At 35.7% G+C, this 24,849-nt stretch overlaps 1 protein-coding gene across 12 annotated transcripts in view; it reads left to right on the top strand.

Moving 5' to 3' along the window:
* The window catches only part of LOC121318004 (transcription factor 4-like), a 177,770-nt gene that overhangs the window by 31,103 nt on the left and 121,818 nt on the right, over positions 1–24,849 (top strand). For all 12 annotated transcript variants that reach the window (XM_041254261.1, XM_041254251.1, XM_041254226.1 and 9 more), the window contains one exon: positions 24,847–24,849. This exon is cut by the window's right edge and continues 59 nt beyond it. In XM_041254261.1, the coding sequence (XP_041110195.1) occupies positions 24,847–24,849 (3 nt within the window). The remainder of the gene's footprint in view (positions 1–24,846) is intronic.

Below are 24,849 nucleotides of genomic sequence, written 5' to 3'. Positions count from 1 at the left end.
AGATGTATTCGTGAACATCACATCTAACATTTGCTTCGCACAAACACCGTATTTAAATGGAAAATTAAACATAAAGTGCTTTATTTTTATAATGAGTGCATATACAGCACGACTACAAACAGTGAAAAAATATAATAAAATAATTTAAAACCTTTTAAAAGAAACGGGTATGTACATGTATCCGTGTGAATGGGTTTATGTAAACACAAAACTATTAAAACGAAATAATTATTTCCAGTATGACGGCTGCATTGTACTCTATGGAGGAGTGTACGCGTCTGCCAGCTGACTGTGCCTGCATCCAGGAGCTGTGTTGTAAACATAGACACAGTTCCATTGAACACTATTCTGTAAACATGTATAAACTGGTACATACTAAAAAAGAATATATAAAATATGTTATTAGGCACATAAATTGTTATCCTACCTGTCATTTCAGTTTGCTGTATGCATCTCAGTGCAGCTTGCCATATTCCAATTAAAATGACTACTTTCAAGATTAAATATTTCCTTCTGATATATTCCCAGTTGCATTTGTGGAACAAAACGAAAGACTGTTGTCTCCCAGGTACATTGAAAAATAAGCAACTAGGCTTTCACTGAGTTGGCGTCTTGACAAATCCACTGTCATAGCAATTTCTGTCTTGTAATCAGTCTACAAACAAAGGCTTGAAGAAAAAAAAAAACGCGTGTGCTAGGAGGAGGGGGCGTGTCTTGTTTGATGCATTTACAAAAATAATAGAATATCTTACGTTATATTTAAAAAAAAAAAAAAAAAAAAAAAAGATTGTAATGCATGGGTCGCATTGATCCGCGTGGTGGTTCTATGTAGAACTGTTTATAACTTTATAATTTTTGCAATTCTGGCTGTCAAACGCCATCAGGATATTTAATTAATATATTTAGGAAAAGTCAAAAATGGACACACACATAAGACTTGCAAAGGAAGAATAATTAACATTTTAAATGCAAAATGGGTCATAATGTTAACTGACAACTTAGCATAGCCAATAGCTGCTTGTGCAGGAAACAACTATAATACTTTTATGGAAGTACAGCAATGCAAAATAATGTGTTAGGTAAGTTCTTTGTATAACAACAGTTGCAGTAAATATTTTAACAATTTTTTGTATACAATTTTTTTTCTTCTATTAACCACTCGGAGGTGGCTTGGAATGCAGCATTTTAACTTTAAAGGATCCCCCTCTCACATTCTCTCCTTTCACCATTTTCAACTTTTTTGAAAGTTGCCCACTCTGATGCCCGAGAGAGGTCATTATAATATACACAGTGGCTTGCGAAAGTATTGACCCCCCCTTGGCATTTTTCCTATTTTGTTGCCTTACAACCTGGAATTAAAATTGATTTTTATTTGGATTTCATGTAATGGACATACACAAAATAGTCCAAATTGGTGAAGTGAAATGAAAAAAATAACTTGTTTCAAAAAATTCAAAAAAATAATTAACGGAAAAGTGGTGCGTGCATATGTATTCACCCCCTTTGCTATTAAGCCTCTAAATAAGATCTGGTTCAACCAATTACCTTCAGAAGTCACATAATTAGTTAAATAAAGTCCACCTGTGTGCAATCTAAGTGTCACATGATCTGTCACATGATCTCAGTATATATACACCTGTTCTGAAAGGCCCCAGAGTCTGCAACTCCACTAAGCAAGGGGCACCACCAAGCAAGCGGCACCATGAAGACCAAGGAGCTCTCCTAATAGGTCAGGGACAAAGTTGTGGAGAAGTACAGATCAGGGTTGAGTTATAAAAAAATATCAGAAACCCACGGAGCACCATTAAAGCCATTATTAAAAAATGGAAAGAATATGGCACCATAACAAACCTGGCAAGAGAGGGCCGCCCACCAAAACTCACAGACCAGGCAAGGAGGGCATTAATCAGAGAGGCAACAAAGAGACCAAAGATAACCCTGAAGGAGCTGCAAAGCTCCACAGCGGAGATTGGAGTATCTGTCCATAGGACCACTTTAGCCGTACACTCCAGAGCTGGGCTTTACGGAAGAGTGGCCAGAAAAAAGCCATTGCTTAAAGAAAAAAATAAACAACCACGTTTGATGTTCATCAAAAGGCATGTGGGAGACTCCCCAAACATATGGAAGAAGGTACTCTGGTCAGATGAGACTAAAATTGAGCTTTTTGGCCATCAAGAAAAACGCTATGTCTGGCGCAAACCCAACACCTCTCATCACCCCGAGAACACCATCCCCACAGTGAAGCATGGTGGTGGCAGCATCATGCTGTGGGGATGTTTTTCATCGTCAGGGACTGGGAAACTGGTCAGAATTGAAGGAATGATAGATGGCGCTAAATACAGGGAAATTCTAGAGGGAAACCTGTTTCAGTCTTCCAGAGATTTGAGACTGGGACAGAGGTTCACCTTCAAGCAGGACAATGACCCTAAGCATACTGCTAAAGCAACACTCGAGTGGTTTAAGGGGAAACATTTAAATGTCTTGGAATGGCCTAGTCAAAGCCCAGACCTCAATCCAATTGAGAATCTGTGGTATGACTTAAAGATTGCTGTACACCAGCGGAACCCATCCAACTTGAAGGAGCTGGAGCAGTTTTGTCTTGAAGAATGGGCAAAAATCCCATTGGCTAGATGTGCCAAGCTTATAGATACATACCCCAAGAGACTTGCAGCTGTAATTGCTGCAAAAGGTGGCTCTACAAAGTATTGACTTTGGGGGGGTGAATACTTATGCACGCTCAAGTTTTCTGTTTTTTTGTCTTATTTCTTGTTTGTTTCACAATAAAAAATAATTTGCATCTTCAAAGTGGTAGGCATGTTATGTAAATCAAATGATACAAACCCCTAAAAAATCCATTTTAATTCCAGGTTGTAAGGCAACAAAATAGGAAAAATGCCAAGGGGGGTCAATACTTTCGCAAGCCACTGTGTGTGTGTATGTGTGTGTATATATATATATATATATAACACACACAGTACCTTGCAAAAGTATTCAGATCCCTGCCCATTTCTCTCATATTACAGAATTACAAATGGTACATTGAAATTTTGTTCTGTTTGATATTTTATTTTTAAACACTTAAACTCAAAATCAGTTATTGTAAGGTGACATTGGTTTTATGTTGGAAAATATTTTTAAGAAAAATAAAAAATTGAAATATCTTGCTTGCATAAGTATTCAACCCCTCTGCTGTGGAAGCTCCCAGTTTGCACCGATGAAAGAAAATGCCCTAACGAGGACACAGTTACCTTACCATTGGCCTCCACCTGTGAACCATTAAAGTTGCTGTCACATTTTCTGGATAAAAACCTCACTGTTGAAGGATCATTGGTAAGGCTGTGACTCTGAAGGAAAATGAAGACCAAAGAGCATTCTACAGAAGTTAGAGATAAAGTAATACAAATGCATATATTAGGGAAAGGGTACAAAATAATATCCAAGTGTTTGGATAGCCCAGTGAGCACAGTTGGATCAATAATCAGGAAGTGGAAGCTGCATCACACCACCCAGGCACTGCCAAGAAAAGGCTGTCCCTCAAAACTCGGCGCTCAAACAAGAAGGAGACTTGTGAGAGAAGCCAGAGAGGCCAACAATCACTTTGAAGGAGCTACAGAGTTCAGTGGCTGGGAGTGGAGTAATGGTGGACCAGTGAACCATAACAAGAGCTCTGTATAACACTGGCCTGTATGGGAGGGTGGCAAGAAAGAAGCTGTTACTCAAAAAATACCATCTGAAAGCACGTCTGGAGTTTACCAGAAAGCATGAGAGTGACCCAGCTGCGATGTTGGAAAAGGTTTTGTGGTCACATGAGACCAAGATAGAGCTTATTGGCCAAAGCTGAAAGCGCTATGTGTGGCGCAAACCTAACACTGCCCATGCTTCAAGACACGCCATCCCTACAGTGAAGTATGGTGGTGGCAGCATCATGCTGTGGGGATGCTTTTCGTCAGCAGGGACTGGGCATCTTGTTACAACTGAAGGAAGAATGGATGGAGCAAAATACAGGAAAATACTGCAAGAGAATCTGCTTCAGTCCGCTAAAAAACGGAAGCTTGGGAGGAGATTCACCTTTCAGCAGGACAGTGATCCCAAGCACAAGGCCAAAGCAACATTGGAGTGGCTCAAGAACAAAAAGGTGAATGTCCTACAGTGGCCCAGTCAAAGTCCTGATCTCAATCCCATTGAGAATCTGTGGCACTATTTGAAAATTGCGGTCCACAAGCGTCGTCCAACCAACCTGAACAACCTGGAGCAAATCTGCCAAGAAGAATGGGCCAAAATCACTCCGACACTGTGTGCAAAGCTGGTACATACTTACCCCAAAAGACTTAAAGCTGTTATTGCAGCAAAAGGTGGCTCTACCAAATATTAATGTGTGGGGGTTGAATACTTATGCAAGCAAGATGTTTCAGTTTTTTATTTTTCTTAAAAATATTTCCCAACATAAAACCAATGTCACCTTACAATAACTGATTTTGAGTTTCAGTGTTTTAAAATAAAATATCGAACAGAACGAAATTTCAATGTACCATTTGTAATTCAGTAATATGAGAGAATTGGTCAGGGGTCTGAATTCTTTTGCAAGGCACTGTGTGTGTGTGTGTGTGTGTATGTGTATATATATATATATATATATATATATATATATATATATATATATATATATAAAAAATGTTGGAATTGGAATTAATAATAGTAATAGACTAATAAGAGTCCAAGGACTTGGAATCTGAGCATCGTCACTTGGGTGTGAAATCAAGTTCATTGGGGTTTGTGTGCAAGTCATCTCTAAGAATCAGGCTGCATGTTTTTCATAATGCACCTGCGCTTTTATCAAGTGCAGAAAATGTTTTACACACTGAGAAAGTCACACTTCTTTTTGGTTGCACATTACATTGTGTATCACTTATCCGCAACCTTGGACGAAGAGTATGATTTTTGTTTCTTTTTTTTTTGTGTTTTGTTGTTTTCAAACTAGTTTGTTTTTTTGCTGCTTTAAATGCACCACATTTACTGACCAATGCATTTAAAGGACAAACAGGTAGACGCCTAATTAGATAAAGATTACGTCTGTTTAAACAAAGGATTCTTACACATTCTCCCAAAGCTATGTCTCTAGGGCCCCATCTTTATTGGGAAGTAACAGTTTTTGAATAAGAGATCATGTTATTTTTCTTTGTCTGTTTTCAGCCAATTTCATAAAACAGTAAACCTGTAAATACATGTTGCACATCAATTGAAAGTGATCAGCTGTATAATTTGCATACCTTAATCTGGCAATCAGTTTCTACTAATGTATCTATTTCCTGTCATATCTGATTTGTGCCTTAGCAAACCAATACTTTGAACACCATGATGTGTGTTAGAACAGTGGTGACTTATTTTTGTATGTAAGTGATAAACAATGCAAAGTGGTAAATTCGTGAAGCCCTGTTTGTGTTGTGTTGCTATATAATGACATTATTTACATTTTCTCTTATATAGTAAAGACCAGATATATTTATCTGGTGCTATTTTGTTAGTCAATATATTGGCAACAAAGAAATATACCTAAGGAGGGCACATCTGACTGTGCAGTATTTCCCTCCATATTTGTCATTTGAAGTGCCTTTAGCAGATTGACTTTTGAACCGCTTCTTGAAATTATGGTGCTGTTTCTTGTATGAAATCTGTAATGTTTTTCTGGTGTTATTTTGATGGACCTGAAAGGTTGCTGCTAAGTGGTACGTAATTCAAATGTAAGGTATATAACCAGTGTTTTCGTGGTGTTTGTTACAGTATGGGAACTTCCATAAATGTCTTGCCTGTGATTGGAATGTATGTTGGGGTTGAGGGAAGGACTTCCTTATTAAGCCCGGGACAGACAGACAGACAGACAGGCATGACACGGTGTGATACATGAGGTATTTTGCCATCTGTATCGCTGTCATTGCTTTCATATGACGCTGCACAGATCAGCGCGGGACGATAACGCTAGTCCCGCAGTGCTGCTCAAATCGAATCCAGAGCGAATATTTTCTGGCTTCCACACGATACCATCAGTGGATTAACCAATCACTGCCAAGTGGTGACAACACATGCTTGGCAGGAAAAATCTTAAATTAAATAGTTGTCTATGGAGGTGTCCAAGTACCTGAAATATTTGATCCCACCCATATTTCGTATGACGACAGGCAGGTCAGTATTTTATACATCGCCCCTGATAAGCATCCTTCCAGTAGCCAATTTAATACTGTTATCACTTTTTGCCCTTTTTCATTATTTCTGTAAACTACTATTTTTACAGAGTGACTGACTGTAAAAGGATATATTTTCTAACAATTCAGTAGTAGGCTACATGCTCTCAGCAACGTATTGTATGTGTCTTTGATAAGTTGATTGCTCGTTTCATACACCTGCAAATACATGACAGAAAAACAACTTTGATAAACAAACCAGTGTTTTTATTTCGCTATGACCATAAGTTTTGCATCACACCCTATAGAATTTAATAATGTTACATTAACATATTGAATTGCTTATCGCTTTGTAGTTTTCCAAAAATTGAAAAATGTGACATTTCAGCATCTAACATGAAATACTGTACTACTATTGTAGTTTTCGGCAGACTTTTGTGATATTTTGTAGTTTCTTGATTTGCATTAAATAAAATATCGAAGTTGTGTTCATATAGTGTTTTTTTTAATTTATTTTTTTAATTATGTCTGCATCATGTTTTGTAAATTATGTTTGAGTACATAGCCTACAGTGTGGTACTGACAACTACTGTACTGTACTGTACCATTCAAATGTTTCTACAATATTGTAAGAACAGAATATTGTTAGCCGGGTAGTGCATACCGCTCCTGTTGTGCCCGGGACTAGCTGTATCACATGGTGAAAATGCCCAGAGGTGCTGCATTTGTCTGCCCTGGGCTTTACAGGGAATGATGTTTTAACTAGTCTACAATGCTTAAGTGTGCTTTTTAAGATATCAATTGGGGGGGGACCCTGAATTTTGTATATTTATACAAAAGATAATTGAGTCTGACTAATTCACTTCAAGTGTTCTTCCAAATCTAACAGTCTAGTGCTTGTGTGACGTCAAGTTTTCCGTGAATTACCACCTTCATTTTCACTCAAAGTTATCTGTCATTTATGTGAACAGCTGCTGTTTTTATTTTTGGAAGGGGGTCTGGGTTTGGTGGGTTTCCATGAGAATGAGGTACTTGTCCTTCTGGGAATTAACTCCTACTTTTGTTTTCATAGTCATGCCATTCTCTTCAGTACACTTTATCAGAAAGGCCTTCGGGTTTCTAATTCTGCGTTATAGGTACTTTGGTATGGGCTTTTTTTTTGCACTTGGCCTAGCTCTGAAACGGTGCTCCAGTGAAGGTCACTATGTATTGCATTTGTTTTTAAATGAACAAACAAGAAAGCAGATGGTGACATAAATCCTTGAAACAGCATTACTTTTAGAGCAACAATTTCATTTTTATGTTGAAGTAAATTATGTAAATAAGTTGTCGTCATCATTATTATTATTATTATTATTATTATTATTATTATTATTATTATTATTATTATTATTATTATTATTATTATTATTATTATTATTATTATTATTATTATTAATATTATTATTATTATTAGTTCTTCCAAAACTCCCATAATCACTTTATTGTGTAGCATTATAGTGGCTTTGGAGAATTCATCTGTTGCCATGTGCTTGTCAGATGTCATGGCTTTAGATTTCAGACTGCTAATACACAAGCATGTCGTCAGGAAAACCATGTCTTGCCCTGTTTTAGTTGTGTGAAGCTGCAAATAGGTGCCTGTGGTCCACATTGTAGATCCTTAAATCAATAAATAAGGACACTAAAGAAACGTGCATGCACTTGTTTGATTTTCATAACCTTGGTATGCAAAACACCTGTTTTGATTTGATTCAACAGTTCATGGAGAAATTAAGCTGCCATTTGCAGGGCACATTGTTTACATGCTCTTTACAATTAAAGGAATGACGCGGTAGGTAAAAAGTGGCACTTGTGAAGTGAAATTGTTACTGTACATAAGGTTGTTTTTTACAACTTACCCAATTTTAACACAGTTTCATAGTATCTAGTAGTTTTTTTTATTTTCATCAACAAGTCCTTTGTAATTGTCTTTTAGAATCCAACACAGTTTAGATTAATCGAATAATGCACGTCTTTCTGTTTTTGATTGTTGGTCAGATTCTTTAGTGTGTTATCTCAAATTTGAGACTTTCCTTATAAAAGTTTAACAAAATAAAACCATGTAGACGTGTAGTGTATGACATTATGAAAGCATGGAAAAGCATAGGTACTGTGGAAAATTTATAATATAACTAGGGCTTCTGTTTTTCGATTTTTTGTTAATTTATTTTTTCGTTTCTTTATTTTGAGCTATTTTTGGCTCATGCTTTTTATATACTGTTTGGAATTATTGTTTAATGTTACTTTCCAAAGTGCCGTCACAGCATATGTAGGAACTCGTCAGTGCTGGCAAACGTCAGTTGTACCTTCTTTCTTGCCATCTTCCTCAATAAAATCCTTGGCCACTGGCATATTCTTCTTGGGTTTTTGGGTGTTTAGGCAATTTTGTTTTAAATTCTCTGTATATAACTGTAATATAGCTTTAAATCCTGCGAACAAGTGTGTTCCTATTGTAATCTTGTTTTAAATCTTGTTTTAAACCTGTATGCCACTTGCAACATTTGCCTATGTGTATGTATTTGGAGGAATCCCTAGTTTCTTCTTGTTCATAGTCATGCACACACACTTGATAGAAACTTATAAACGCCCCTGCTGAATGTAATTGTTTTACAGTATATACGCTTGGAGTGTACTTTTGTTGGCTGTAGATGAACTGCAGAGATAAGCGGGTCTTTTCAGAAGCCTTCATAAGCAAGTCACTCTGCCTCCTGTTTTATTCACAGCAAGTGCCATCCAACAATAACAAACAGCCATGTGATACGGGTTGGGCAGTTATGTTAGAAGGCTTGACTTAAAAGCCTGTTATTTTATGGAGCATAAATAAAAAATGGATCCGCTTCAGTGTGCTTTCTGTGTTTCAGCTGTGGTTGTATAATTAAAGGATAGCCTTTAAATAAAGAAAGAAACACCTGTTGGCATAGTTTTCCCTAGTTAGGCTATATTGTAGTGTAAGCAAGAAAGACAGGAATTAATTATTTAACCTCAATATAGACTCCCTGGCTTGGTGTGCTTATTCAAATCTGACGTGGCTAATAAGTCTCTCTCTTTTTATATCTGCTTTTAGATATCATTTTATGGATTTTAATTACAACTGTTTATAAATACAGAATAACACATCCAGGTTACAGTGTGATCCTACACTAGTTTACATTTTAAACTTTTAAACATTTTTTAAAGCAAAGGTTGATGCTAAGGTGGATGTTGTGAAGCCTTTAAGCACAAGCAACAGGGAATGGCTGCGATCACAGTATTAGGCCAAACTATCTACCACAACATTTTTTTTATCAACTAGATAAAACTGCGAGATGGCCACCTGTCAGATTATTGCCACAGAACCTTACAACTGAAATAATTCATTGTCTCAGATAAGTCCTAGCAAAACCAAAATGTTGGCTGAAATAAATAAATCTATTTGAAGAAGAAAAAAAAAAAAACTGCAAACAGTAATTTTACAGATAGTTTTCTCTCCTATATAATGAATTTTGATCTAAGTTATGGGTTGGAGTTATCTGAGATATTGTATCACAGACAAAAAACATCAACAGGATGAAACTAGTCAACAGGATGATGACTGCATAACTGTATGGAGGATGGAACTTCATAAACATCTCTGTAAAGATTGTAGTGACGAGCTTAAGGAAATGAGGCATGTCCTGCTTTTATTGTACTTACTTTAACAGGGCTCCCCAACCAAGCACCAAACTACCCTCAGGACTCATGTTTTTTTTGTTTTTTCTGCATCTTGTAAAGCTCATCTGATCTAGCATGTAAATAAATCTAAGTTATGCGGTTGATGTTTTTCCCCCCTTTATTGACATGCAGTAATGCAAGGCATGCATGTACTGTAATAGTGAATACAAACACACATTAGTAGTTTGTATTCCACGTTCTGTTAGTTTATTTATCCCTAAAATATGTCATTTTAAATAAAATACATTGTGTGCTGTAATTTAAGTGGTATTGAGTAATTGTATTTAATTAATTGCATGTCATTTACCATTTTTTAAAAATTTACTGAATTAAACATGCCCCCTGCTACTGTCCTATTTTATTTCTCTTTAACATTACAGTACCATTCTTATTTCCTATAAAAGTTGAACCCCTTTATCCTTGCTCAGGGTTTTCTGGATTTACAAATGTGCTGCCAAGTAAGATTAAAAGCTTCCTTTGTTATTGGAAACTACCAGTTTAGCCTCTAACAAATGCTTATATGCAAATATCCAGATTTAAACTGGTAGAGCAGTGCTTTTGTCACCTCACTATTTGAAGAAGGCCTTCCGGAATGATGATATATATATATATATATATATATATATATAAAAATAAGAATTTAAAGCATGTGCACGTAATTTAGCTCTGGGAACTATGGTCCCACCCCACCTATCTCCCCTTTTTTTCTGCCACCATGAATCTCTTTCCATTCTTGTGACACGAGATGCACTGTATCAAAGCAGGCAGGATGAAAGCTAAAACAGGCTTCTGTTGGACAGCTGTTTCCCTTTGCAAAAGATTTCTTCTGTCCAGTTCCCCTCAGAACTTGCCGCTCAGGCTTTAATTTGTACCCTGCTTCCTTGATTTATTATATTACAGTTCAATTATTCAGTCTGCTTACTTCAGATTGATTTTAGAAACCCTTGTAGTGATATGGTTACTATAGTTTTTTTTTTTTTCTTATTCTTTAAAAACCAATTGCAGTAGTCCGTCGCATATCCGACTGCGGAGGGACCAGAGTAAGGGCGGATATTAAAAAGTCAGGTCAGTGAATTAAATACCGTTCACATCTGTAACAATGACTATAGTCACACATTTACTTCCCCTAAATACCTTGTTTAGAAAGATACAGGGTATTAATATTTGTGACAGTGTATCCACCTGTAGCGTTGACTAGGCCTTTCAATGCTAATTATAAAATGTTGTTTGCCTCCGCTAACAAGGTGGCAGCAGTAATTTTAGTGGTTATTTGCATTATGAGTAGCAGGTCACTCGTGATCTTTGCATCGTCCCTTTGGTTCACAGCCGCAGTCAGCCTCCCGCAATAACATTTCAAAGCTGCGCTGGACTATGCCGAATCTGCACAGATTTCTGTTGGTGTTGAGTGACGTCTGCAGAGCATCTCCGAGATTCTGTGCAGAACTGCGGAAATCTGCGCTATAAGAACACGAGCAATGTCTCAAATAAAACTAGCACAGACCCGCGACTGCAGCAGGATAGCCTACTTATCATTTTTTTGATACACATAGTTTTGTTTTAAACAAGTTATAACAGTATTCCAATTTTCTTAGGTAAGTGAAGAAACTCTTTTTTTTTTTTTTTTTTTTTTTTTTTTTTTACAAACTTCAGACATGTAATAATCATTGGAAGCACTTGTGCAATGTCGTGACGTGTAGCTATAAATCCAATAACACGTTTTATATAATATATATATTATATATATATTATGTATCTAATATAAATCATATTATGTATGATGTATGATGTTATATATATATATATATATATATATATATATATATATATATATATATATACATACACACATACACACACGCACACACACACATTTTTTTGCTATACATATTTTATTTATCCGGTTGAAAAAATAAACAACTCATCTCTGCTCTTAAATAATAACCTGTGGTACATGTTTGTGTTTTAAGCAATAAGACCGATTATTTCCCAATTCTATTTACTATCAGCTAAACAAAGTATATATATATATATTATATATATATATATATATATATATATATATATATATATATATATATATATATATATATAAAATTAAATAAAAATGTTTGATGTCGTGGTGCACTACAAAACTCACGTTTTATTATCTAGAATTATAACAGATCATATTGTAACTCGTAGTGTTGCAATCAGTGTAGAACAACTTTTAAGACTAACAGAAATATTTTTTTTTTATATGGTCAATAAAATCGTGTCATTTTATGATTTTTGGTTACAAAATTTAGTATAGATACTTTCTGAAAGGAAGTGTCATTTGTTGGTTTTAGTTTTGTGAATTACAGTAATTTAAGTGATTTACATTAGTCTTTCTTCATTTAAGCCTTTATTTTAACTTGCATGATGTATACAGTGATGTTAAGGTTACCATGGTATTTTTTTTAAACGGTTATCGTAGCATTCAAATTTTATACCGTCCCATCCCTACAAGCATTCCTCTAGAAATAGGACTTCAAAGAAATTTGAACTTCCAGTAATACACTAAATGGGTTCAAGTATGTGTGCTATTACGAAATATCCCATTACACAATTTGGAGTCATGCTGTGACTTCTTGTCATTATTTGTTAGTCTTTTACTAGTTTGGAAGTCCATTTACTGTACCCGCAAGAGACATAATTTCTAGTTTTTAATATACTAATTTCGTTTTCTGTGAAATAGGACACATGAGCTCATGCTAGATCTAAACCAATCGGTGTTAAGTTAGTTATTAAGAACATAAGAACATAAGAAAGTTTACAAACGAGAGGAGGCCATTCGGCCCATCTTGCTCGTTTGGTTGTTAGTAGCTTATTGATCCCAAAATCTCATCAAGCAGCTTCTTGAAGGATCCCAGGGTGTCAGCTTCAACAACATTACTGGGGAGTTGATTCCAGACCCTCACAATTCTCTGTGTAAAAAAGTGTCTCCTATTTTCTGTTCTGAATGCCCCTTTTTCTAAACTCCATTTGTGACCCCTGGTCCTTGTTTCTTTTTTCAGGCTGAAAAAGTCCCTTGGGTCGACACTGTCAATACCTTTTAGAATTTTGAATGCTTGAATTAGGTCGCCACGTAGTCTTCTTTGTTCAAGACTGAACAGATTCAATTCTTTTAGCCTGTCTGCATATGACATGCCTTTTAAGCCCGGAATAATTCTGGTCGCTCTTCTTTGCACTCTTTCTAGAGCAGCAATATCTTTTTTATAGCGAGGTGACCAGAACTGAACACAATTCTAATTCTAAGCAAAAGTCTGGTTTAGGTTTGTAAGTCTGTATTTATGAGAGGTTTTTGTATATGGTGGGACTGAACTGTCAAGATGTGTGGACATTTTCCTGTTTCTGATTTACATAGAAAACTTAAAAATCTACAGTAAGATTGCATGTGCATCTATTCAATGTTTTGTTTTTTTGTTTTTCCCGTAAAATATCTAAACGCCAGGAAGGGTCTTATTTAAATAATGTAAACAATGGTAGCACTGTATTTAGATCCAGCACCATTTTTAAGATAAATTACATAGATCCCTGTCTGTTTTCAGTACCGACCCCTTTAGACTGTATAAATGGATTGAACATTTTAGACAATTTTATTAAAAAAAAAAAAAAAAAAAAAAAAGTGAATGCTGTGCCAGAAGAACACGGGAACATGGAACAAGCTTAAATTACTGGACATGTAGCCTCTCTTAAAATATCTCCTTTGTGTGCACTCCCATAGCTGTTGTACAATAAAACAACCTCCATCTTTTAGTGTTAAAAAGGTCCATAATGTTAATGTTATTCACATTCTTTTAACACTGTGCTTTTACACAAAATACTGCAAAATAATTAAATTAAAAATTGATATGACAAGCTCTTTTGCTGTTTCTGTGTTTTTTCCCCAAACACAGGCTACATATCAAGGCTTTAGTGCAGTTGCCATTTTGATAAAGCACCTGTGTTTCAAAACAAGTCAATGTTGCATTTAATCCATTGACCGATGTACGCAAGTTATATATAGCCGCAAAGAAACCCTTTTTTCTACGTAATTAGTACTGTAGTATCATGATGTTATGGTTGTGCTGGTAGAGCACTGGCACACCAGAATAATAAAGTAATTGAAAACACCTGTGGCGAATGCTTTCTCATGGAATCTGTTTGAAGACTGCTTTTCATCACATGTTCAGCACTGACTTTGCATTAATAATGTATTTTAGTTAGTAGCAGTTACTTTTTATTAGGAACTGGCATCTACTATAGGGGCAGGGTTATTAGCATACACTTGAGTTTTGGAGAGGGCTCATGTGAAAAGAAAAGGCCCAGCACCCTAAACGTCTTTCTCCGATTTGAGGGTTTTTCCTCTGTTTTGGTCTTATATTTATCTACCAAATTGCAAGTGAGTAAAGTAAACCAGATAAAACTTGTCATATCAATTTTTAATTTAATTATTTTGCAGTATTTTGTGTAAAAGCACAGCATTAAAAGAATGTGAATAACATTAACGTTATGGACCTTTTTAACACTAAAATAGTAAGATTTATACAAAAAAAAACAACTTTAGACAAATGAAAAAAAAATGCTGAAACAGGAAAACACTGTACAGAAATCTTTCTCTCAAAAGGCCTATGCGGTTCTGTTTAAAGAGACTGCCAACTACTGTATACTAAAATAGCCACTCTAGTGCACTGATAGTGTAAAGATTAATGCCCACATTGTCAAACAGGTAACACAGCAATAATGAGCCATGAAACAATATGGAATGGAAAAGCCAGAGCACTTGTTATGTTTTTTATCACTTTTCCGGCAGTGATTTTTAGATTGCAGATCTCAAATCCCAAGGGCCGTGTTCACAGCACAACAGTACATTTTCTATTACGATTTATACTTCTGATTTCGCACGTAAAACAGACGTCCTATTGTAAATGACTGTGCAGCAGCAGTTGTGATGTATAGTTCATCCCCTGATCTCTAAGTCGCTTTGGATACAAGTGTCTGCTAAATAATGTCATTTCTGGCCTTCTAATCCCAGTGAAGGTGCGAAACTGAATATTTTTTCACCAGACAGCGAGCAGCTTTCTCATGAGCGGGAGATATTGAAGAGGTGTCATGTGAGGACAGAAACATGGTCTGTTAAGACCCCCAGAAAATCACTTTGTGAATCGAACTTAAGACTCGTCATGACAGTCTGCAAAACAAACTTAACCCGTTGTTTGGTCTTAGACTTAAATCAGCTTTGAAATTTACTTTAAAGTGTAAAAAGTTTTCAGGATGTTAACAATGAAAATACAAATTCCACGCATGTTATTTAAACAGTTGTAGCAGCACGTGGGGATGTAGAACACTGTTTTCAGCCCTGCCACTTACTCTTTAAGTCATTCTAGTTAAGTTTATATATTTGATTTATTTTTTACTTTTTTTTCATTCCGTTGCCATTTCTTCGCAGTAAACAGTGGCCATAGACGCATTCTCATGAAGTGCCTTTTTGTAGCTGACGAAAACTGAAATTTAACTTTAAACACTATAAACAAATAAAACAAACATGGAAATGGCATTGTAAAATCAAGGGGAAAAAAACTTCCAATTTACTCAATATATAAAATCTGTATAAAAATCACTACACAACATTTCCAGCAAGTTGGGCGCTGTTTAAGCAATGCATTTCAGAATGATGAGCTAGCCTTTTTTCTGTCCCATGAGATTCTGACTTGCTCTAAAGCAGCACAGCGTGTTTTTGACCCGGATGGCCTTCCTTAGAGAACTATGGGTGCGCATGCATAATCTTGTTTGTTTACTTTGTGCTGTCTAAAACTTTTAACTAGAGACTCAAGCTGTCATGCAACTTCTAGTGAGGCAGTAAATAAGTGTGAGGTATTGTTGTAAAACTGTTGTATAAATCAATTTTCTAGACATTTTTGTGGGGCCCTTAAAAGGGGGGAGTGACTAACACGCCGGTGTGACGTATGTGTCGGTGTGTCTAATATGAAAATACTATACCAGTGCCACAATGGTGTCACTACAGCCATGGTTATTATGGCTCACGCAAACTTAACTATCAACATCCTGAAAAACAGTACTTGACTGGAGACGAAATAAAGACAAACTTAAATACGGTGAAAGAAAAACAAGCTGATAGAGCAGGAACGTGTTTATGGCCCGATGTAGAAAACATTGTTTGAATGGAGTACTTTGAATGACTTTAATACAGAACATACTGTAACTTGTTCTACATGTCAGTGCAGCGCAGCGATACACTTGTAAAGTATGTGCATGGTTCTGATTTACAAAGGAAAATTTATGTATTTTTACAGCTGGAAATTTAATAAAATTGTACTGCGTCGTATGCAACACTAACATTTTTTGTTTACTGGTTATTAGATGGTGCACTGTTTTTATTTATTTATTTATTTATTTTTGATTTTTTTTTTTTTTTTTTTAAATTGATGAAGCAGCACTGTTTAATACTTTTCTTCTAAATTTGAATTAATACAATGCAGCTGGAACTATTGTCTATGGCAATGGTTCTCAAACTTTTTGGGCTGCACCCCCCCTTCCTCTTTTCTGTGGTACTTGACGCCCTCCCAACATACACACACGCGCACACGTAAGTACATATACTGGTAAAACAACCTAAAAATATCCAACATGCCTGTGGCTTATCTTTGTCCCTGCAGTTTGTTTGTTTGTTTGTTTTTTTGTACACAAACATCCACTGATCCATCATAATACGAGCAAACTTAACACTGCAAATTACAGTTTACCGATTGTGACCAACACTTAATAACGTAGATAACTGATAAACAGCATACATTACCACATGGCAGCGGACCATCAAAAAATATGCAAGCTTAAAAGGCAGCTGTCAGATGCTCGACGCCATCTACAAACTTCGACATGTCTGGAGGTGTCACCATAAAGATTTGTTTTAAGTTAATATATACCGTATAACATGGCATTTTTGGCTGGTATTAAATTCGGCAGATTTGCTGCATTGGGGGATTTTTTCACACCACGTTCACAAAAAAAGGCACATTTTTGCATTCATACTTTTAATTCCAAAAACATTTAAATACATGTTTACTTAAATATGTCTGCTAAAACAGTGTCTGATTTACAGTAACTTGTTATATCATCTAAAATGCAACTGCAGGAAATTGGAAAACAGAAAAGGTGGTCTTCTAATCAGTTACAGTATTTATTGTTCTTATAGGGCCCTTAATTTCAAGAACCAGTAAACTTATTACTGTAACTTATTATTAACTTAATAAGTTTATTAGTAACTTATTGCTGTCTCTCTCACTTTTATAACACAGTGGAACAATCACAGTCCATGCAGTAATAGGGCAGTATTACCACGTATGAAATCTTTAACAATAAAGCCTAAACGAAAATGCTTTTATATGCTTCAGAATCATTTCAAACTGGCTAATAGACTAGCAAGCACTGGCAAAATCAGCTCAGTTTTATACGGCACAAAACATTTTAACGTTTTATGGACTTTGGGATATGTGCACATTGCCTGCACTAATAGTCGTATCGACAATCAACCATTATGTTACAGACTTTCAACAAGTCTGAAATAAACAATTTTGTCTCTTAATTAAAAAAACAAAAACAAAAACACAACACACAAATACTTAACATAAAAAAGAGCAGTCCTACTACAGGCAGTTTACAGACCCTCTGGGTTTCTGATTGCATCATCCCTAACACTAACCCTAACCCTAACATTAGCATTTTTTTAAATACATTGATGGAAATGTCCAGTTTGCTTTTAATGTTTTTAAGCAAATTGGCTTCATCACTGCCATTCTCATATCCACTTTATATCTGACACATTATTTATCTTGTCCAGCGCTTCTTTAATGTGTTCTCTATACCATTCTGACAAAGGGCAGGATCGCTAAGAGCACTCTATGCACCCCTCTGATTGGTGGGAGTATTATTGGTGATCGAATCAAAACAGCCGATGAAGCCCAAATAAAATATCTGCCCCTTATACAGTATAGCCTAGGTTAAGATGTGCACTGTAATTAAAAAAACTCACAGCATGCAAACAGACAGGGAATACAGTACATAAACAAATCTATTGTAAAAAAATAAATAAATAAATAAAAAAGCTATTTTAATACAATACTAAACTTGAAGTCTCAAAAAAGGGGGAGCAACTTTTACACCGGTGCAACCCTATAAAATGATTTTTACAGTAGTTTCTTGAATTTTTTTTTTCGTGTGGAGTAATTATTGCAGCCCATTTCCAGGCCAACCTTTTACAAACACAAAAAAAGATCAAGAGCAATCTATCCTACACAGATTTGTACTTGATTAGCCTTTGGGCCGGCATTCAGTTAGGAAGTGTTCAGTGATCACCACTGCTTCAGAGACAATTTGTGTAGCAGTTCTGATATCCATGCTGCTCTGCACTCGGTACTCTCATTACAGATTTGTCTTATATAAAGTGGGCTGCTACTGTACATTTCATTTTCATCTTTTCATCCACTACTACTACATTTTATTCTGTCTTTTCATCCCCAACACTGTAAGCCTCCCCACATTGATCCAGCTGTCCCGGCCCTGCAAGCACACAATTACTGAAGCCTCTACAAAGCAGTCTGCAGAGACAGCTTCTGAAGGATATCTGCTGTTAGACAGCTGCAAACATCTGGCATTACCAGGAGGGGGGAGGGGGAAGGGGCTTTATTCTCTTTTATAGCACCTGTTAATAAAGGACTCTTTGAAAGTGAAGTATTTTCAGAAGCAGCAATCAAGTTTGGTCAGATCAATAGACAAGGCTTGTCAAGGAACTTTTTAACATTAAGTGATGCCTGCAGTGTTAATTGGTTATCGATAGACTTGCTGTTCATTTATCTTGGTGTAATATCAGTTCTTAAAGCCTTTTTTTGCCAGATTTAAGTGTCCAAGAAGGTGCAATCAGCAACCAATTTCCTAATAGAATAACATGCAGATATTAATCTACAATAATCCATGCTGTAATGTGTGCCAGAAAATAAGAACAATAATTAAATACAACTGAAAACCTGCATGTGCATATTACTATACATAGTAATGTAGTAAGCCCTATTCCCAAAAAACATTCCTTAAGTAAGTTGAATTAAATAAAAATGGAATTCATCAACAAATAACCCCAGATGTGTCATTTGAGATGTAGCATGTATTTTTCATTAGTTTGAGCATTAGATTGATTTGCATGTGATGGGCACTCTGGTGCCCATTTACACCTTCCGCTTTCTCGCAAATAAATGGGGGGCTGCACCAGTTAAGGAAAAAAGTTGTATCATGAAAGTTTTACTCTGATAATTAAAAAAAACAAAAACAAAAAAACATTTTAATGTCCTTATTATACACATAGCGTTCGTCATAAGTACACAAACCTTTAAAATGCTATTACATGTAAACTGTGTAGACATTTGACATATTGCGTAAGCGATGCACATATGTGCATTATGCATAAGGGGGAAAAAGATGTACAAATGTAACTAGGTGCCCACTACCAAAAGAACTGCAGTCACCAACATGGTGGTTGAGGTCGGGTAATCCAGTTGATGTATCTCCACTGTCTGGAATTCAACAGGGACAACCTGCAAAAAAATGGGACATTAATTAATACCATGTGTTGGTGAGTACTTCTTATTTCATAATTTAAATTAGAGGTTGTATATCCCTAACTCCACAAACCACTACCCAAGACACACACATCACACATTTCACAAAGTACCCACTGGCAAAAATAAGTCGGTGCCTATGGATTGTAGGAAGTACTGTTAATATAATATTGGAAAATGACAGAACTTAAGAAAGAAAAGGAAGTAATATATACAGTATATGTCTATTCTACCAAGATTGATATTAATTATAACCATTGCAAACCAATAATACTGTATATTGAAACAAAATCAGATAAAAAGAAACCTATGGGGGGGGGGGGGGAATGTATTGTGTACATAATGAAATCAAAATGACCGCTGTTGTTGAACAACTCTTTCCTCTCCGGATAGCCATCCGTTCTTGTGATCTGTGTTTACATCCATTCAACACATATCGCTGTCTGTAATTCTGCAGTTTTCTCATTGACCACAATAAGAGTGTCACATGAAGGCAGCGAAAGCTGTAGCAAAGCAGCATGGTTGTGGTGTGAGCTAGCGTGAATCACTCTATACATTTAGGCTGCATGTACTGTAGGACAAACTTAGATGCAACCAATTAGCAGTATTATTTAAAGAGAGAATGTTCGAAATTAATGCCAGATCAGCCCATTGTACTACATTTGATCATCAAAACAAGAAAAGAAGTGGTAGGATTCCACAGAAAAAAAAAATAAAAAAATTATATGTTGGCTCGGCCAATTGGCGAAACAACTAAATGTTCAAAGACTTGACTGGAACATCTGTGTGCCCTATCTCTAAGGAAAGTCGCCAAAGTGTCCCGGAAAAGTTGAATTTAATTCCAGATCTTGTATTTAACCAGTGTGTCCACAAAGTAGTACATCTCATGCTATCATTTGGGCATTAACTGTGTGGGAAGGAGTTGAAAAGGTTTTTTTTTTTTCAAACTACAGTACTTCTTTAAGAATCGGAACAACATGAATCAAGATATCCTTGAAACATTAACTAGTTATCATTGCCGTTTCCAATTATTTGTGGTTTGAACAGATTTCAACAAAGTGCAACTGTATCCAACAGCTGGTTCTATTATTTTGCAGAAACGCTAGCTTTGTACCTAACCACACAGCCCACCAATATTAAATTGTTAATGGAACAAGCGGTAAAATTTTACATTTGAGTTGAAATTTTACATTTGATTTATGAAACATTAATTGAAATAGAAAAGTCAGACGATTTTACAAATAACACTGCATTAGTAAAATTGCCGAAATGTGTCTTTCTACCCTTGTATCAATTTGGAGACAAAATGAATGGGTAAAATACATTCACAGTCGAACAGCACTGTGTTTGGAACGTTCCATCACTAACCCTGGTAATTTCATCCTTCTGGTGGTGCACTCTTTCACATACAGTGTTAAACAATATTGTTCTTCCTGTTCACAGTAGCCTCAGACCTCAACCTTAGGAACTAGAAATAAATTGTGTTCATCAATTACAAATTAAACATTTTCAACTGTGTTTTTTTATCATTTAAAATAGCCAGATTAGAAAAAAATGCTCCAGATGAATTATAATATAAATACTTTTAGGTTCTGACAGAACTGATAAAAACCAGTTTCTTACATAAGTTTTACAGTGCTCAATAAATAAATGCATGAAATAGTGGTAGTAAATAATAACATGCTTATGAAAAAAATCCCTTACTTGTTCAAAACAGACCTAGAAAGACTTTTTTTTTTTTTTTGAGACATATTGCAGTTTCACAAGCATAACAGACAATACAAAAGTTTAACCCACAGTAATATTGTTAACTATTCAGAATGTTGTTTTTTTTTTCCTCAATATTATGTATATTTATTTCATAGTTTTTTTATGAAATCAAGCATGGTTTCTGATCTGTTTCTTTCTCGCAGAAATGCCCAAAGTACAAGGAAATTCTAATTTTGCAAAGACTTGTGGTGTATGTTAGAGGCACTCATTTAACTTTAGTTCTAATATTGTCAACAAAGGTCCAGTGTAAAATTGATTTTATACTAAATCCTATACAAGTTACAAATGTGGCTCAGGAGAGGCAGGTGGTTTTAATAGCCAGTTTCATTTTAATTACAGTGACGATGTTCAAGTTAAAAACTGCAGTCACCTAAAGACAGGTGCTCTAACTATAACAAACGTTGTACTGTATAAAAACTGGTAATTGCAAGGGGGTAGTCTGAGACTCAAGAAGGCTATGAAAACATGAAATATGTTACAGAAACAGTGATTTGGGTTAAAATGCTAGTATTAAAAAAGATGAATTGGGTAAGCTACAACATGGTACTACGTTAGTACACCAGCTTATAGCCTACTGAAGAGCTGCCACATTCTAATAAATATAGAATTAAAAAAAAAAACCTAAGGAGTACTTATGTTAAAATGCAAAAGTAGACCAGTTACTACAATCACTTTTTCCCCTAACCCCCCTCCCAAGAAAAAAAAAAAAAAGAAAAACCTTGGTGTAATAGGTATGGGACTGTTTTCCAATAACAAGCAAGATAACTGTATTAATACGTTTCTGTTTTATGTCAACCTGGTTTAATTTCATCATTGTGAAAGAAATGGTCTTGTCTGTCAGTGTAACTTTATTAGCTCCTGATTGATGCAGTGCAGAGTTTCATGCTGTTTCAGATAGGGGAGCTGCACCACACTGTGGGACCTAAGGGCTTAATATGGTCTCTATGGGCTGCAGTTAACACTCTGTGCACATAAGTACAGCCTAACATTGCATGTACAATTGATGATTTTGTAATATGCTGAATATATACATGTAATTATTAGTGTTGTGTCTATGAATATGAATGTGAATTACAAGATTATTTTGAAACGGATATACATATTTAGTCGTGTAGGCTGTTCAATGTAAACAGTGATTTCTTCTTCAGAACTGAATGTATCCTTATAAAAGTTTACCGTAGTAAAAGCATAGCAAAGTGTAATGAAGTGCAGTCACAGCATGGTGAAGCATAGGTATGCATTGTAAAACAGAGGTATGGTAAAGCATATTAAAAAAAAAAGGAGAACCCTGGTAAACTGTGGTAAATACATAGTATAACTATAGGAAAAGCATGGGATAAGGGCAAAATTACCGTGGTAAACTTTTATAAGGGTATGCTGAACTAACTAGTATTCTATAGTCGCCATCCTTTAGATGTTTTATTTTGGCAAACCTGTTGTGTGTTTTCTGTCTGGTTACTGGAAGTTCCTTACTGCTTTAACAATTGGGAAGATGTATTTAAATAGTGACATTTTTCAAGCAGGTGTTTAACAAGATGAAATGCAATGCTTTACAGTTTAAAAAATAAATGTAAGTATGTTAAAAAGAGGTTGGGAATACTTACAAAAGTCCTAAATTAGTATAATAAAATAGGAAATAGGGTTATACTGAACTAGGTACAAACCATCATGCTTCCACCTGTTTCAATTTATAAAAAGGAGGCTCTCTCTTGCAGACACCTCACTGAATTAGGTAGCTGTGGGATGGATGTTAAACATAACCCTGACATGACATGTATAAAACATTGAACCAAAATATTCAGAATCCACTTGTAAACATGCAGAGTTGTATTGTATACTCTTCTGAGTTCATAATATTTACTCTCATATACTTAATCGTCAATACTTCAGTGCTGTTCTTTTTCCATTTTTTTTAATATAAAGTAATCCGTCGTGTATCCACCCGTCACATATCCGCACTAACCGTTTATCCGCCATGGTCAAGCTCTACAGCAACGTTAGTTTATTATTAGTTTCCGTACGCTGTGTTTGTATGTACTCCATGCAATACCATTGTGTCACGTGAGCTGTTCAGTGTGCTGATAAGTAAATAAATCCTGTTCGCCTTTGGGGCATATCAATGTCAACATCCGTCTTGATCTCCTGCCTAAGGAGCGAATGCACGCACCCACACTGCAGACGGCTACTCTGTCACAATCATTAATACCCTTTATCTTTCTAAACAAGGGATTTAGGAGAGCTTCCTAATAAAAGCTGACTCTCAAAACAATAATTGTGTGAATATTGTAATTGCTGCAGCTGTGTATAATGGTATTTAAAACGGGATTCATTTATCTGACTTTTTACATATCCGCCCTGACTCTGGTCACACCACAGTCAGATACGCAACTGATTACTGTAATAAACAACAGACACACACACAAAAAAAAAAAAAAATCATCTCATTCTAAATGGTAATCCTCCAAATATATTTAAGATAATGGTAGAATTAATTTTAATGCACCAGTATTATATTTATTAATATGTTCTTTTATGGGACTATTGTTGGATTACGGTAAACTGTTATAGTTCTTAATCCATGCACATTGATTATTCAAACTAATGTAATAGAGGAAGTGTCTGAGCGCTGCCGAATTTGTTTAAAATCCCTGTTAAAATAAATAAATCAATCAATAAATCCCTTTTAAAACACGGGATTGAGTAAATCTGAATGAACAAGGAAAACATGTTACACTGTTGAAAGCCATTCATTCTAAAGATTATTTTCTTTCCTTATTTCACCTAAGAACACTTCTCCATGAAATTTGAGTCTGTGGCCCTCACTGGTTATTGTATAACCTCCTCCTGACATACATAGAAACAAGCTGCCAGTCATACAGACATGTCATACAGCAGGGGTCAAATAACTAGTATCATTGCGTTGCACCAACTGCTTAGTGCATCATGAAAAACTAATACCTGGCTGACAGATCTGAGTAAATTGCGAGGGGTGGGTGGGGAATCTTGATGATCTGGATTCTAATTACATCAGGGAAATCTGATGGGTGGCCAAATGCTTGGTACTTAAACGGATGATTTATATTATGGGGATTAAAGTCTGAATTTGTTTTTAAAAAACAAACATGCCAGTATTGTTTTAATTAGGTTTGCTGTGTTTACTTTGTTGCTTAGTTGTGTGCAGCTACAATATTGTCAGGGGTGTGGGCTGTCAGACTAACCAGTGAAAGAAATATGAGTTTCTGCTGGTGCACTAGAGAGCTTTTACTTGACAGCAAGCCTGCTCATATCAGAGATGTATCATATAATACATAACAGGTGAAATTGTTCTGCAGACTGCCTGCCCCTCTCATTAGCCTTTGCTTGCTTATTGACTTACTTTACAGTTTTTGAACTTAAACTTTGTGCTTTAAAAAGACAGCTATGGTTTCCCTGTGTTGTGTTTTGATAATTAATTCTGGTTAACCAAACATGATGGTCATTAAGAATGCACAAGGGTAAAGGGTGATTTAAAATAAGTCTAATGGCAATGTGTGTTGCTTTCTCAGGCC

This window comes from Polyodon spathula, chromosome 1 (assembly GCF_017654505.1).
Source record: "Polyodon spathula isolate WHYD16114869_AA chromosome 1, ASM1765450v1, whole genome shotgun sequence".
NCBI classification, from domain to species: domain Eukaryota; kingdom Metazoa; phylum Chordata; class Actinopteri; order Acipenseriformes; family Polyodontidae; genus Polyodon; species Polyodon spathula.
This window is presented reverse-complemented; position numbering and strand designations above follow the sequence as displayed.